At 37.9% G+C, this 13,327-nt stretch overlaps 1 protein-coding gene across 1 annotated transcript in view; it reads left to right on the top strand.

Annotated features, from left to right (window-relative positions):
* Window positions 1-13,327, top strand: part of DIAPH2 (diaphanous related formin 2) — an 854,113-nt gene that overhangs the window by 169,797 nt on the left and 670,989 nt on the right. The window contains 2 exon segments of the mRNA XM_075068735.1: window positions 102-210; window positions 7,527-7,637. Coding sequence (XP_074924836.1) covers window positions 102-210; window positions 7,527-7,637 — 220 coding nt within the window.

Here is a 13,327-nt window from a genome sequence, read left to right as displayed (position 1 = left end):
ATACCTCATGTGGAAGATCTAATGCTCTGTGGTAAACTACCTATGAATTCCCCTCTCTCACACACACTCTCTCTCTTTCACTCTCACTCTCTCTCTCACAGTCTGGACAAACTTTTAGAAGCAATAACGACTGCAGCTGAGAGAAATAACAGAGAACGTTTTTCTCCAGTTGTGCAGGGATTGGAGAACCATGAAGCTTTGCAGTTGCAGGTGGGTTTGCTGTATCTTGAACATGATCTAATTGTCAGATGTCTAAATATAATGAAAAATGGTAACAAAATGAAATCAGCTCAACTGTTTTTGCATCTTTTAATTGTTTTGCTATGTAAATTTGTGCCTTTATATATTTCAATAAAAGGAAAATTTATTGTTGGGAGTAATTAAGTAGACAAACTCTGTGGAAACTCTTTTCCAGCAGTTAGCATCTATGAATACAAAATCAAGAAGACTTCAGTTCAGTAGAAATATTTGAAGAGCCTTGCAGACATACAATAATTAATTGGTTGTATTAGACATTGCCTTTATTACTGAGAATGTTAATAAAGTAATCTTGGAAAATTCTGGGAAATGTTGACCCCAGTATTACTGTCTGATTTTGGATTTTGGCATGGTATATCTCCTATCTACCAATAGATATGCTGAAAACAATTCTTTTGTATTTGCTTGTTGTTTAAAAATAAAATAACTTCAAAAGAAATTTTAAGCGATTAGCTAGAATGAATGCTAGTGGTTCAGTTGTGTTAGAAATCTGAATCTCCTTTTTTTATATAGAGATAGTAAATTAAAGTCAATGGGTGTATTGACTAAGTAAAGACTTGCAGATCTGAGCACTATATAAAGGCACAAAATATTTTATTTGTGTGTGAAATGCTTAGAATAATAATACTTACCTCTTATATAACACTTCTCATCAGTAGCTCTCAAAGCACTTTACGAAGGAGATGAGGCTTCTTCTTCCCATATTACAGATTGGGAATCTGAAGCACAGGCATGTGAAGGTACTTATCAGGAGGCCAGTGGTTGAACCAGAAATAGAACCAGAGTCTCCAGAGTTCCAGTCCAATGCCTTATCCACTATATCACACACACAGTTGTATAAACATTTTATTTTTCTAGAGATTATAGAAAAAAAATTAAGAGGCATTTTAAAACTCTAGACTCTTGTATGAACCAACACACATTATAAAGTCCAGGAAGGAAAATCCCAGAAACTTTGACTTGCTCACCTCTTTCATATGTTAATTTAATCTGGAAAAAGGACAAACTGCTGTGCCCTTTTTACTCTTCATTGTGAATAAATGATGCCTGTAGACAGCCATCCTGCAAGTCTATGGGATCCCTCTTCTTGCTTGTTTCTTACATTAGAAATTCATTTTTTGTTTAAATTTGTAAAACATTATCTAGTCATAATTAAGGCTGTGTATCTGTCATGGAGGTCACGGAAGTCACTGATTCTGTTACTTTCCATGACCTCTGTGACTTCTGCAGCAGACGAAGTGGCTGGCTCCTGAGCAGCTCAGGCAGCCCCTGGGCCGGTTTCTTCTGGGACAGTTTGGATGAAGGAGAGGACTCAGGGGTGGGGCAGGGAGTTGGGGTGTGTGGTGATGCTTACCTTGGGGGGCCTTCCTGGAAGCAGCTGGTATGTCCTTGCAGCTTCTAGGTAGAGGGGCCAGTGGGATCTGTGTGCTGCCCCTGCGCACAGGCATTGCCCCCACAGCTTCTATTGGCTGCTGTTCCTGGCCAATGGGAGCTGTGGAGCTGGAGCTTGTGGCGGGAGCAAGTGCATGGAGCTCCTTTGGCCTTGCCTCGGCCTAGAAACTGCAGGGACATGCAGAGCTGGGTAGGGAGCCTACCATCCCCCATTCCCCAGCACCAGTGGGGGTCCCAGGCTGCTGCCTGGACCCCTGCTCCCAGCACCAGCAGGGGTCTCTGAAACTAATGGCTTACCCCATTGTCTTTTTATTGCTAAAATGTGTTTTTGGGAGGCTGCTTATTTAGTCATGTGTTGCTTTACTGTTGTATTCCCCAATAGTCCTCTCTTAAGCTAGACAAATAAGTTTGTACAGCAAAGCCCCAGTAATGCTCCAGGGCAGATTGGCAGATTGGCCTGGGTTTTTTTTGCTGTCCTCTGCAGCGTGGGGCACAGGTCACTTGCTGGAGGATTCTCTGCAACTTGAAGTCTTTAAACCACGATTTGAGGACTTCAGTAGCTCAGATATAGGTTAGGGGTTTGATACAGGAGTGGGTGGGTGAGATTCTGTGCCCTGCATTGTGCAGGAGGTCAGACTAGATGATCATAATGGTCCCTTCTGACCTTAAAGGCTATGAAAGGCTATGGTATTATCTCACTGACCAGATCACATGCAGGGTTGAGAAAATTATACGTCCGTACTTCTAGATTATTACATAGCAGATTCTTGTCTGTCACAGCTACTGCTTTAGATACTGTGATATGTATTATACAGTACTGTAAAATGGGCTTTAGGATTAAATATATGTAGAAGCTGAAAGCATTTAATCCAACTGATCCCATAGACTTGCAGGATGGCTGTCTACAGGATATCATATTCTTCTGCCATCCAACTCCATGTGAAGTTTATCTGCTCAATGTTATTAGTCATTGCTAATATAGCTAATTGCTACTTTATATGCAGACTTGCTCTCTGACCCAAGACATGCAATACTGGTTTGGGAATTTTTTTAAGTCTCTGAAATACAGGGCATGGAAATATAAAAACAGCTGGTTCATAGCTCAGCAATTTTTTCTAAAGTGCTGGACTGGGATTTCAGAGCAAATGCCTAAGAAAATGAGATATATGAAAGGCATGAAGTGATTTCAGTGCAGCCACCATTGAAGAGAACAGGCCAGGTTTGTGCTCATACAGGTTTGAAGAATTTAGCTTCTGTTGTGATTTTTTTAGCCTTAACTAAAAGAAAATCCTTGGAATGAGTATCTCGATCCACTTCTTACCAATGTTCAGAAAGGTGCTGATGGCAAGATGCCTTCAACGTTCCTCAGCCAGTTGGAGTATCACTAAATTGGGGAAGAGATGATTGTCTTAGTAAATTTAAATACATAAATAAAAAAAATCCACTGTTACAAAAGTTGCTTTCCCTGTCACCCTGAAAACCATCAAACTACATTTTCACTGCTTCAGGATTGTTAAATATACAGTATCATGTATGGTGGACATATTCACTGAGTAGAATGAAGCAATTTATAAATTGCAACTGATGTCAAAATGTTTTGTTCTTTTATAGGGTGATAAATATGTAGGTAATTTTGGAAAATCTTACCAGTGCTTAGATGCTATGATTATGAATCTTGTTAGAAATCCATAGATATGTTTGTATTTTTTTGAACCATCCAAATGAATTAGTATTTAAAAATGACTCTTGAAAGCCGAGAATTTCCTTAGCTATTTTGAAAGCAGTGTTAGGTATGCAAGATCCATCTACTTTTGTATTAAAGCTTTTCTTCTATATATGTATGTGCATAACACAGAAGGTCAATGGCATTTGTGTAGCCGTGGTATAAATCATTATGGATCTTTGTCAGCCAAGTTTGTGATTATGAAGAAAAATACCGGTTTAGTAACTGAATAACCTTTGGCGTTGTATAGGTTAAAAGTCAAAATCCCTGTAGAGGTCCATTTAGTGTATCTGAGTGGGGGATTTTGCCCATATTGTGTGTTAACTCTGAATCATGACAGAGGAATGAAGTCATGCCCTATAATATCTTTTGTGAGTAAGATAATGATTGATTGCATGACCTTTCCACCGAAAGGCTAAGGCCCTATGACAAAGATAGGTTTTGTAATCTTTACAGAACAATATGAAAAGCTCGTTCTACTGTAGTATGAAAGTAAGATTATGATCTTTGAAGGTCAAGTAAAATAATGTTCGCGGTGCTGAAAGCCGTATAATTATGTTTTTTAGAGATTTTGCATATCGATATCTCAGATGTTTTTGTTGTCAGAAGTTAAAATATGTGGTTTTAAAAGTAATGTAACTTCTTTTTACAAGGGAAGAATATTAATATGTTCAGAATCATACAAGAGAATTAATTTAAATATTTTAAGCTTACATGTAAATAGAATAAAATTTTGTATTGATTCTGTTATGTTCATGTATTGGAGGTTTAGTGCCTAATGTGAACTTCATTATTTTGATTTGTTTCTCCTGGCACCTTAATGTGCCTGGACCTTTTTATTAAAGTTTAAGATGCATTAATTTAAAATGCTTCTTTCCCCTCTTCATAGATTCATAGACTCTAGGACTGGAAGGGACTTCGAGAGGACATCGAGTTCAGTCCCTTGCCCTCATGGCAGGACCAAATCCTGTCTAGACCATCCCTGATAGACATTTATCTAATCTACTCTTAAATATCTCCAGAGATGGAGATTCCACAACCTCCCTAGGCAATTTATTCCAGTGTTTAACTACCCTGACAGTTAGGAACTTTTTCCTAATGTCCAGCCTAAATCTCCCTTGCTGCAGTTTAAGCCCATTGCTTCTTGTTCTATCATTAGAGGCTAAGGTGAACAAGTTTTCTCCCTCCTCCTGATGACACCCTTTTAGATACCTGAAAACTGCTATCATGTCCCCTCTCAGTCTTCTCTTTTCCAAACTAAACAAACCCAATTCTTTCAGCCTTCCTTCATAGGTCATGTTCTCAAGACCTTTAATCATTCTTGTTGCTCTTCTCTGGACCCTCTCCAATTTCTCCACATCTTTCTTGAAATGCGGTGCCCAGAACTGGACACAATACTCCAGTTGAGGCCTAACCAGCGCAGAGTAGAGCGGAAGAATGACTTCTCGTGTCTTGGCACAACATACCTGTTAATGCATCCCAGAATCACGTTTGCCTTTTTTGCAACAGTATCACACTGTTGACTCATTCATGCACCTGGACACCCAGGGGCAGTGTTTTATAACTCTGAATTAAAAAAAAAAAATTTTTTTTTAACTCTAAAAAGATATTTTTATAAACACAAAGTGGATGCAAAGTACTGCAAATTACATGTTATTTTTTTCCTTTCTACAACTCATATGTAGTTAAATTAACTTAAATTTTACTTTTGAGGGAAAAATGGCCAAGGATTGAGAACCCATTATTTATTTTTTTTCTACTGCTATTTTTAAATTTGGGAAACAAAAGTCTTCATTTTGCTGGAATCCATTCAGATTGGCGTTTTTACATCCGTCTTTTATTATTAAGCAGGCTGAACTGTAAAACAGGACAAAAATTCTTGCAGCCATCTTTTGCTTGCTCTTATGATAACTGAACATATAAATATATGATCTTTACCTTTATGGTTGTTTCGTGGTAGGCTATAGGTGAGATAATTCAGTTTAGATAGCAGTTTATAATTTATTGTGGCCATGTCTGAGAAAAGAAAATGACCTAAATGAAAATTGTTAAATCAATTTTTCCTCTGTACACTTTTTTCTTTCAATGGTTAACCTCTCAATATCCCCAGACACGTTTTATTATTTATTATTAATAATAATTTTATTTTGCTGGCTGGAGAAACCCACCTAGTTTCATTACTGTAATACATTGTCTATCAAATGAATATCTTCTGTCATAGACTATTATCAGCCTTGTACTACAGTCAATCATACAGATGTTGTTACAAAAGAAGTCCATTTTATAGATTTTTCCCCATATTTATTATCTCCTTGATCCAAATATATACACTTGAGCAAAGGTACAACTGCAAGACTCATTAACTTGTTTCTGACAAAAATGTTCTTTACTTGTAATGTACTAACACAGGCCATTAAGCCAGAATTTCTTCTGGCAGAAACAATCATAGCAGATGGCACCTTTTCTCTCTATTAATTTCCGATTAGACATGTACTTTGGCTTGTTCAGTCATGTCATAGTTGTAACATAACAAGGATCACTCAAGCAAACACAATGATAATGTAGTTATGGGCTTGTACAGTATGCATAGCCTCTACCAGCTTTCTACAGCTATATGGAAGGTTGCACTGCTTCAACCTTTTCAGTACAACCTTTTCTGTGCTTTTCAGGACAAATTCAACACGCTCCTTAAAGTATTTGATTAGAACCAAATGGTGAAAGTAATTAAAATTGAAAGGGTATTTTTCATCTGTTGCTTATTTTTTTCCCTGGCTACTATTAATTTGTATGTTGGTTCTGCTTTTACTTGCCGTTAACATCTTTCACCAAACCTGGAATTTCCCAGGAGTCCCCTTGCAGTCTTAATGTGTATCAGCACTTTTGGCATTACATAATTGTCTGCCTGTTTTTAAAATAAAGCAATTAAAATGCACAGCTGTTCAATTAAACTGTAAGTCAGTAGCTTGAGCCTTCAGGCATTTTCCAAAATGCTGTGCAGGAGTAATGCAAAAGACACCTGGCAGTTAGCTTTTTGTTGATTGTCTTCTAATCGCCAGTTATCACAAAAATACTGGGAAGATGAAGCAAGTCCTCCAACATAGATATCATTATCAGAAACAAAACCAGAACCCTTTATTAGCAGTATAATTCTATATAGTGATCATAGTACTTTATGTAAGCAAATGGAACAATATTTGCTATTGCATGTAGTTGTTTAGCATAGTTGTTTAACTATTATAATATGGATGAAACATAATGAATCTGCTTATAAACATCAGTGAATTATCTACACATGAAGAACATATTTAGAGGTAGCCTAAAGTGTTGCAATAGGATCATCACACTTGCTTTTAATGGGATGAATTTTTTGCTCTTCTGATTTCATTTATAGATATAAAAATGGCTATCATATTTAGTTAAAAGCAAATAAAAAAAAAACACCACACCCAGTGAACAAAATGTTTGTATACTTGGCTACATTATGGATACTACACGTAGATCAGGCAAAAAGGTGCAGGGTTATTTGTTGTCTTTGTGTAACATTTCATTAAACTTATTTATAGAAGATTCACTGAATTATAGTAAATGACAAATTTGTTCTAAATTTTAGCAGATAATACAATCCATATTATACACTATAATATTTATATATGAACCTCTAGTATTAATTGAAATCTTGTTGAAATGTTCCCTAAATACATCACATAGAGAACTTTTTTCAAAAACAATAGGTATTCACTGGGGAAAAAGCCAAATCTCATTATCTTTATCAAGGAATTAATTTAAAATCATTCAGGCATGCAAACAAAAAAATAAAAACCAGAAACTGTAAACTTCTCCTCAAAGATTCATGAAAGTGTTAAGCGTAAAATCAGACCACCCTTTAAATGTTTGTCTGTTCAAATGGCAGTCCTTGCACATTCATTACACTTGTAAACAAAATTCTTTCAGCCATTGTAAAATTATTAAGTAATACTGGATTTTAACTGGACAATATAATAAGAAACACCTTTGTTGTTGTTTGCTGTATGCCACTTTATTTGATTAGTAGGTTTTAAATATTTAAAGGCAGAAAAGATTAAGTTGCTTGTATGTAAACCATGTGTGAGCACTGAAAGAGAGATTTTTAGTAAGTTAATTTTTGTAATTACAGGTGGCCTGCATGCAGTTTATAAATGCCCTTGTCACTTCTCCAGAAGATCTTGATTTTAGGATACACTTGAGAAATGAATTCCTACGCTGTGGACTGAAGAAAATATTGCCAGTAAGTTGTTTCCGCATGTTCACTACAGAAATTAAAGTTGTTGTTGTTGTTAATCTCACAACAGTGTTATAAAACAAATGTAAACCTGTCTGAGGCGGCCTGGTTGAATTTTAATGCTTCATTCAAATCTCAGATAAATGAAAAAGTGAGTGAGAAGTCACACTGCCAGTAATGACCCATCTGCCAAATCCATTTTCATTCTACTTCCTGTTTAATATTTTAAGTATTCTTTACTTGTATTTAGGACCTGGTGATATTTTAGTAGTTCTAAATAATTTTATTCTGAACACATTAAGAGGTTATGCAGCCTGCCCCCCGCCCCCCCAAAAAAGTTAACAGAGTTGCTTTAAGAATCTTTACTTTCTTGCTTTTGCATATCAGCATAACACTATCAGAAATGAATTGGTCAGTTACTGTGACAGTCCTAATGGACTTAGTTTTCGTTATGAACTCACTATTAGTCAAATTAACTTCAATATATATAACTTTGAAAGCAGATAGTCGTAGATCTGCTTTCCATTTAAAATTATTTCTACAATTCTGTAGAATCCCAGTTCTCCTGCTTGCCTTGACCCCTCTCCAGTGTTGTTAATTTTTTTAAAATCAGATGAACAAAATCAGTCAGCCATTTAAACACTTTCTTATCTTGGAGAGGACAGATACTACAATGCAAATATTCTTATTATGAAGATGCAAACTATTTTTAACATCAGGGCATCATAGCATACATGTATCTGCTTTCTTGTACTATTTTCTATTAGTAATGAAATACTATATGAGGATGAGATCCCTTTATCTAAAATCCTGTAATTTTTTTGTATTGTACTTTATGAACTTTAATTTCTTGGTATGCTTCAGGTGGCTTAGGTGTTGCATTATGATGGCAGCACAGTACTACTTCACTGAATCAGAAAATGGGAGTGTATGTGTCAGGTGCCCTCCACCACATTAGAAGAATTTCATTCTATGTGGAGTTCCAGAAACTGACAGCCAGGATACATCTGGTTAACACTGAGTACAATCCTAAGTACCTTCATTTGGATACATGTGGCCGTAGAATGCTGAATTAGCGTTTGAACCCTTACAGCTGCTAGTCTGGAAACAATGGCTACATTTTGAAAAAAAGGGGTGGGGGAGAGAGGGCAAACAAAAGTTTCACTCTTGGAGGCAGGAATGAGCCCAGTGATGTGGGTGTTAGGTCTGTCATGCTTAGGATTTCTGCTGCTATTACTTTTGGAAGTGCAGCTTGTGCAGTGTTAGTGGATACAGGTGCAGTGTCCTGCTGCTTCTAACGCTGGCAGCAGGACTTCATGTAGCTACATTACTGATCCTCTTGCCACAGTGGTTATCAAGTACCTGCATTACTCTGAGCACCAGTAACAGAGCATGTAGATTTCTAAGTTTTGAAGTTTTGGACCACTGTTCACCTTTCACTCTTGGGTTAATCAAAAACTTCGATCTGCAGCTTCTGTTATCACTCTCAAGTTCAAGATATTATCTGATTTTTATACCTCTAATTTTTAATCTCCTTTTTTGTTCAGGTGGATAACTGAAGGCGGCCACCTTTTTTCTAGCCTTTTTTTAGTTAAAAAATAATATTAAATGTACTCTCGTTTTTGTTCTTTAAGCTGTTTCACTGAAGAAGCTTGAGGTACATTTTGCTTTTTCTGGCTATACTATGAAGAAGATTAAATATTCATTTTTTATTTTTTTGTGAGTTTTGCCAGACAGTTCCCCAACAAATTCTAAAACTGTGTCAGCCCCATATAATGATTTCTCATAGTTCCCTCCGCAGGTGAGAAATAAACACATCACAGTGGCTGAATCTTTGAGATGGAAGGGAATAGCGCTGGCAAAATGAAGGTTATATCTCTGAACTTAGTTACTATGTGGGTAGTGATGAGTTCGATAAGACCCTGGGACTTTATATTATCTTGAATGAGAGTAAATACCTTTGATGAAAGAAGAGGTCAGTACCTTGGCCAGCTCCTGTCCTACCTTCAATCTTCCTTGAGTTCATTAGGGCTAGCTGCTTTTTTGGATGCTCATCTCATGCAGATTTGATGCCATTTGCTGAAAGAGGCAGCTTGGTGTCATTGATATGTTTATAGTCATGGAGTTTGTGGAGTATCTCTGCTTCTCCAAGATTTCTCGTAGAGTAGGGAAGAAAAGAGTACTGATCCTTCTTGCATAAGTAATATCTGCGTTTTGCAGTTCTCTGATCCTGTTGAAGATAAATGATTGAATCCCTTGTTGTAATATCCACTAGCATCTTGTAAGTGCATCAGCTGCACCATGTCATTGACTACCAATGTTGGTAAATGTCAGGTCTTGGATTCTCCATGTATGGTGATACAACTTGGGTAGGAAGTGTAGGAGGGATACAAAGTGGCATAGGAGATTGTCCACATCAAATGTTACTTTTTGTGAGAACCAGCTGGAGTATTGCTTTCTTTAGAGAAGTTGGTAAATAGTCCTTTGATGGTGACATTGCAGGTTTCATATATAGTGTGTCTAGTTTACCTCCACTAGCTTGCTATAACATGAGAAAGAATAGTGATAAGTTCAACAGGTAGTGGTCCAGCCATTCAAGTTTTCAGTGTTTTTGTTTGATGGTTATTCCCCTCCAGCTGGAGCCCAGAATCCCAGAGTTGGTGAGATGAGATTGGAAGTGAAATGTATGTGAAACAAAGAAGCTAAGTAAACAAACCCAGATGCTCTTGCATGCCACCAAGTCAGATCTAGTCTCTTGGCTGAAAGTGGTACACCAGTGTCTGCTCTAGTCAAACACTGTTATTCACAGCAAGGAGGAATATCAACCAAAAGGCTTTGAGGGCTGGTTTGACCTTGAAAAGAAATTACTCTTCTGAACTACTATGGGCAATATTTCACCACAGCCCTCATGGAATGGATAATTGTACACCATGACCTTAGCAGCCAGGATAAGCTTAAATGGGTCAAGGTTGGAACCGTACTGCACAAAACTTTTCTGTCAGAAGCCTTTTGTCTCAGACAGTTCCCTTTATGCTGTATGAGTTCTGTCAAAGCTGTGACTTGCAACTCTGTTTCCAGGTGCCATATGTGACTGAGTTCCAGGACAAGCAACCGTTGACAACTTCCAAAGTATTGGGTGAAGATTAATTTGGGGAACAAATAGCTGGAGTGGAGGCAGTCTTCATCTGGCAATCTAACAGTCTCTCTTCAACCAGGCAGTTGGCGAGAATACCACTGGGTGAAATTCAGTGGCCTGTTGTCAAGAGAGATTTAGTGGCCTGTGGTATACAGGAATTTAGACTAGAATATATATCCCTTCTGGACTTAGAAAAAAATATTATTTTATACAAACACCTTTACAGAAGGAAGCAGTCTTTTCAGGCCTGTGCGGCAAGCAGTTACAGCAGAAGTGAGGACCAGTGCCCTACCAGAAGATTTAATAGTCTTGGTGATCTTGAGGAGAATTTGACCAGAGATCCATGACTGCTCCATCTATGTTAATCACCAAACCAATCTAAAGTGTAGAACTCTCTGGAGGCAGATTTCTTCCATTGGGTCAAGTGTCTCTGCTTGGGACAGATGAGCATTGGAAGTGGCACAAAATAGCTACTTGGTTTCTGAAATTCTACAGAAAAAGTGAGTGTGTGTGTGTGTATGTGTGTGTGTATATATATATATATATAATATATATATACACACCTATGTATGTATAGGCTTGTTGAGAAACTTCAGTTTAAGAACTGAATTTGTCCCTTCCAGATCTTGCCACTTTGAACAGAATGTAATATAGACTTGTTTCCTCACTAAGGCTGTAATGCAGAGGCACCATGTGAAGGAAGGAACCTTGACCCTCATTTGAATTTAAAAGTTTAGCTTGAAAATGAAGACTCAGAGGCCTAGTCTACACTAGAGGGGCGTGTCGACGTAAGATATGCATCTTCAGCTACGGGAATACCGTAGCTGAAGTCAAAGTATCTTATTCTGACTTACCTCCCGTCCTCACGGCGCAGGATCGATGTCCGCGGCTCCCCTGTCGACTCCGCTACCGCCGCTTGCTCCGATGGAGTTCCGGAGTCGACGGGGAGCATGTTTGGGGATCGATATATTGCGTCTAGATAAGACGTGATATATCCATCCCCGATAAACCGATTGCTACCCGCCGATACGGCAGGTAGTCTGGATGTACCCTTAAATGCACCTCTAAAGGTGTCTTCCATGTGTTGGTAGTATCATCTATAAATCTCAAGGAGACTTAATTTTGCATTCAAAGGAGTAATCGATTAAGGCTAGTTTGCAGGTTATCTTAATGAGTCTTGATTGTTAACTTAGTTGGCAATGAGTCATCATCTACCTTTTGTTCTTCCTGTTTTTCACTCACTTAACCTTGACCCAGAGTTCTTTTGTTTTCAGAGATTTGAAACTTCTTTGAATGCTTGTTTACATTTGTTACGTTTCTGGTATGCATGCACCCCATGCACTTGGGATCAGAATGCTTTAGCCAATAATGTCAGATGACCATAGCTGCTCCCTTGATGACTTCTAGAGCCTCCTCCCTCATCAGTATTTAGGGGGCCTGATGACCAACTGGCCCTCAGTTCATTTCAGCCACTTATGTCTGTGAAACCGATCTAGTTATCAATCTCCACTTTTTTCCATTTGCGTGTTTTATTATGGTTCTGTAAATAATTACTTACTTAGACAAGACTTTTAAATTCCTCTTAACAGATTTCAGATATATCCATATGTATCTGCTGCAGAGTGTTTAGTTGTGGAGCAGAACAAGAGTGGTCAAAACATCAGTCCTTCAGACGTACTCGAAAGGAGTAGGTGCTAAAAATATTTTTTAGAAAAGAAGAGTTATTCATTAACTATCCTTCAACTTCACTGAATGAACTATCTGGCCTTTCTAATATGTTACAATATTCTTATGTGGAGCAATGTTACTCAAAGGAGTTTAAATCTTTGTCTATACAGGGTCAGTTAATGGCTAACCTCCCTACAAGCCTCTATTGATGCTGCTGATGCAACATCAAGCTTGATGGCAGGCACAATTACTATGCAGTGTGCAACATAACTCCAGTCTTGTGGGTTGCCAATAGAACTTCAGACTAGCCTGGAAGCACCTCCCCTTTGTAGGAAGCATATTGATATTGTCATCCCAAGCTTACCATCATCATCATCATCATCATCAGACTTGAATCTCTCATATCCTTTAGTATCTCGATAGGTAAGCTTAGCAAAAAAACAGATGTTTTTAAGGTTATTAATGTTCATTGGACTATATTTGCACATCCATCAATTGAATACCATAGAGGTTTTCTCACCATTCAGTCAAAAAGTGTGTTAAAGGTCTTCTGAGAGTTTTTCTCTGATAGACAGCTTCCTACCACTCCCCAAGCCTAGGAGTCTGATGGGACCTCCATTTGCGCTATTAGCGTCATGCTTGTTGCTCCATTTGTTATGAAGATGGCCACCTTCTTCTTCTTTCCCTTATCCCATCAACTGGAGTTGGATCATCATTCAAGCATCTGCCATCTTCATCTATCAGAGGCACCACTTGCTTACCACTTTCTTTGATGTGGTTTATTCATCTCTTCCTATCTTCTGTTTGTCTGTTTGGGCATCTCTTTCCTACCACACTCTCCTTAACCAGGTTGCGTCCTTCATCCTCTGCATGTACCTGAACCAGTGAAGTT

Source organism: Chelonoidis abingdonii, chromosome 8, assembly GCF_003597395.2.
Source record: "Chelonoidis abingdonii isolate Lonesome George chromosome 8, CheloAbing_2.0, whole genome shotgun sequence".
In the NCBI taxonomy this organism is placed as follows: domain Eukaryota; kingdom Metazoa; phylum Chordata; order Testudines; family Testudinidae; genus Chelonoidis; species Chelonoidis abingdonii.
Note: the sequence above shows the minus strand (reverse complement) of the source record. Positions and strands in the feature narration are given on the sequence as shown.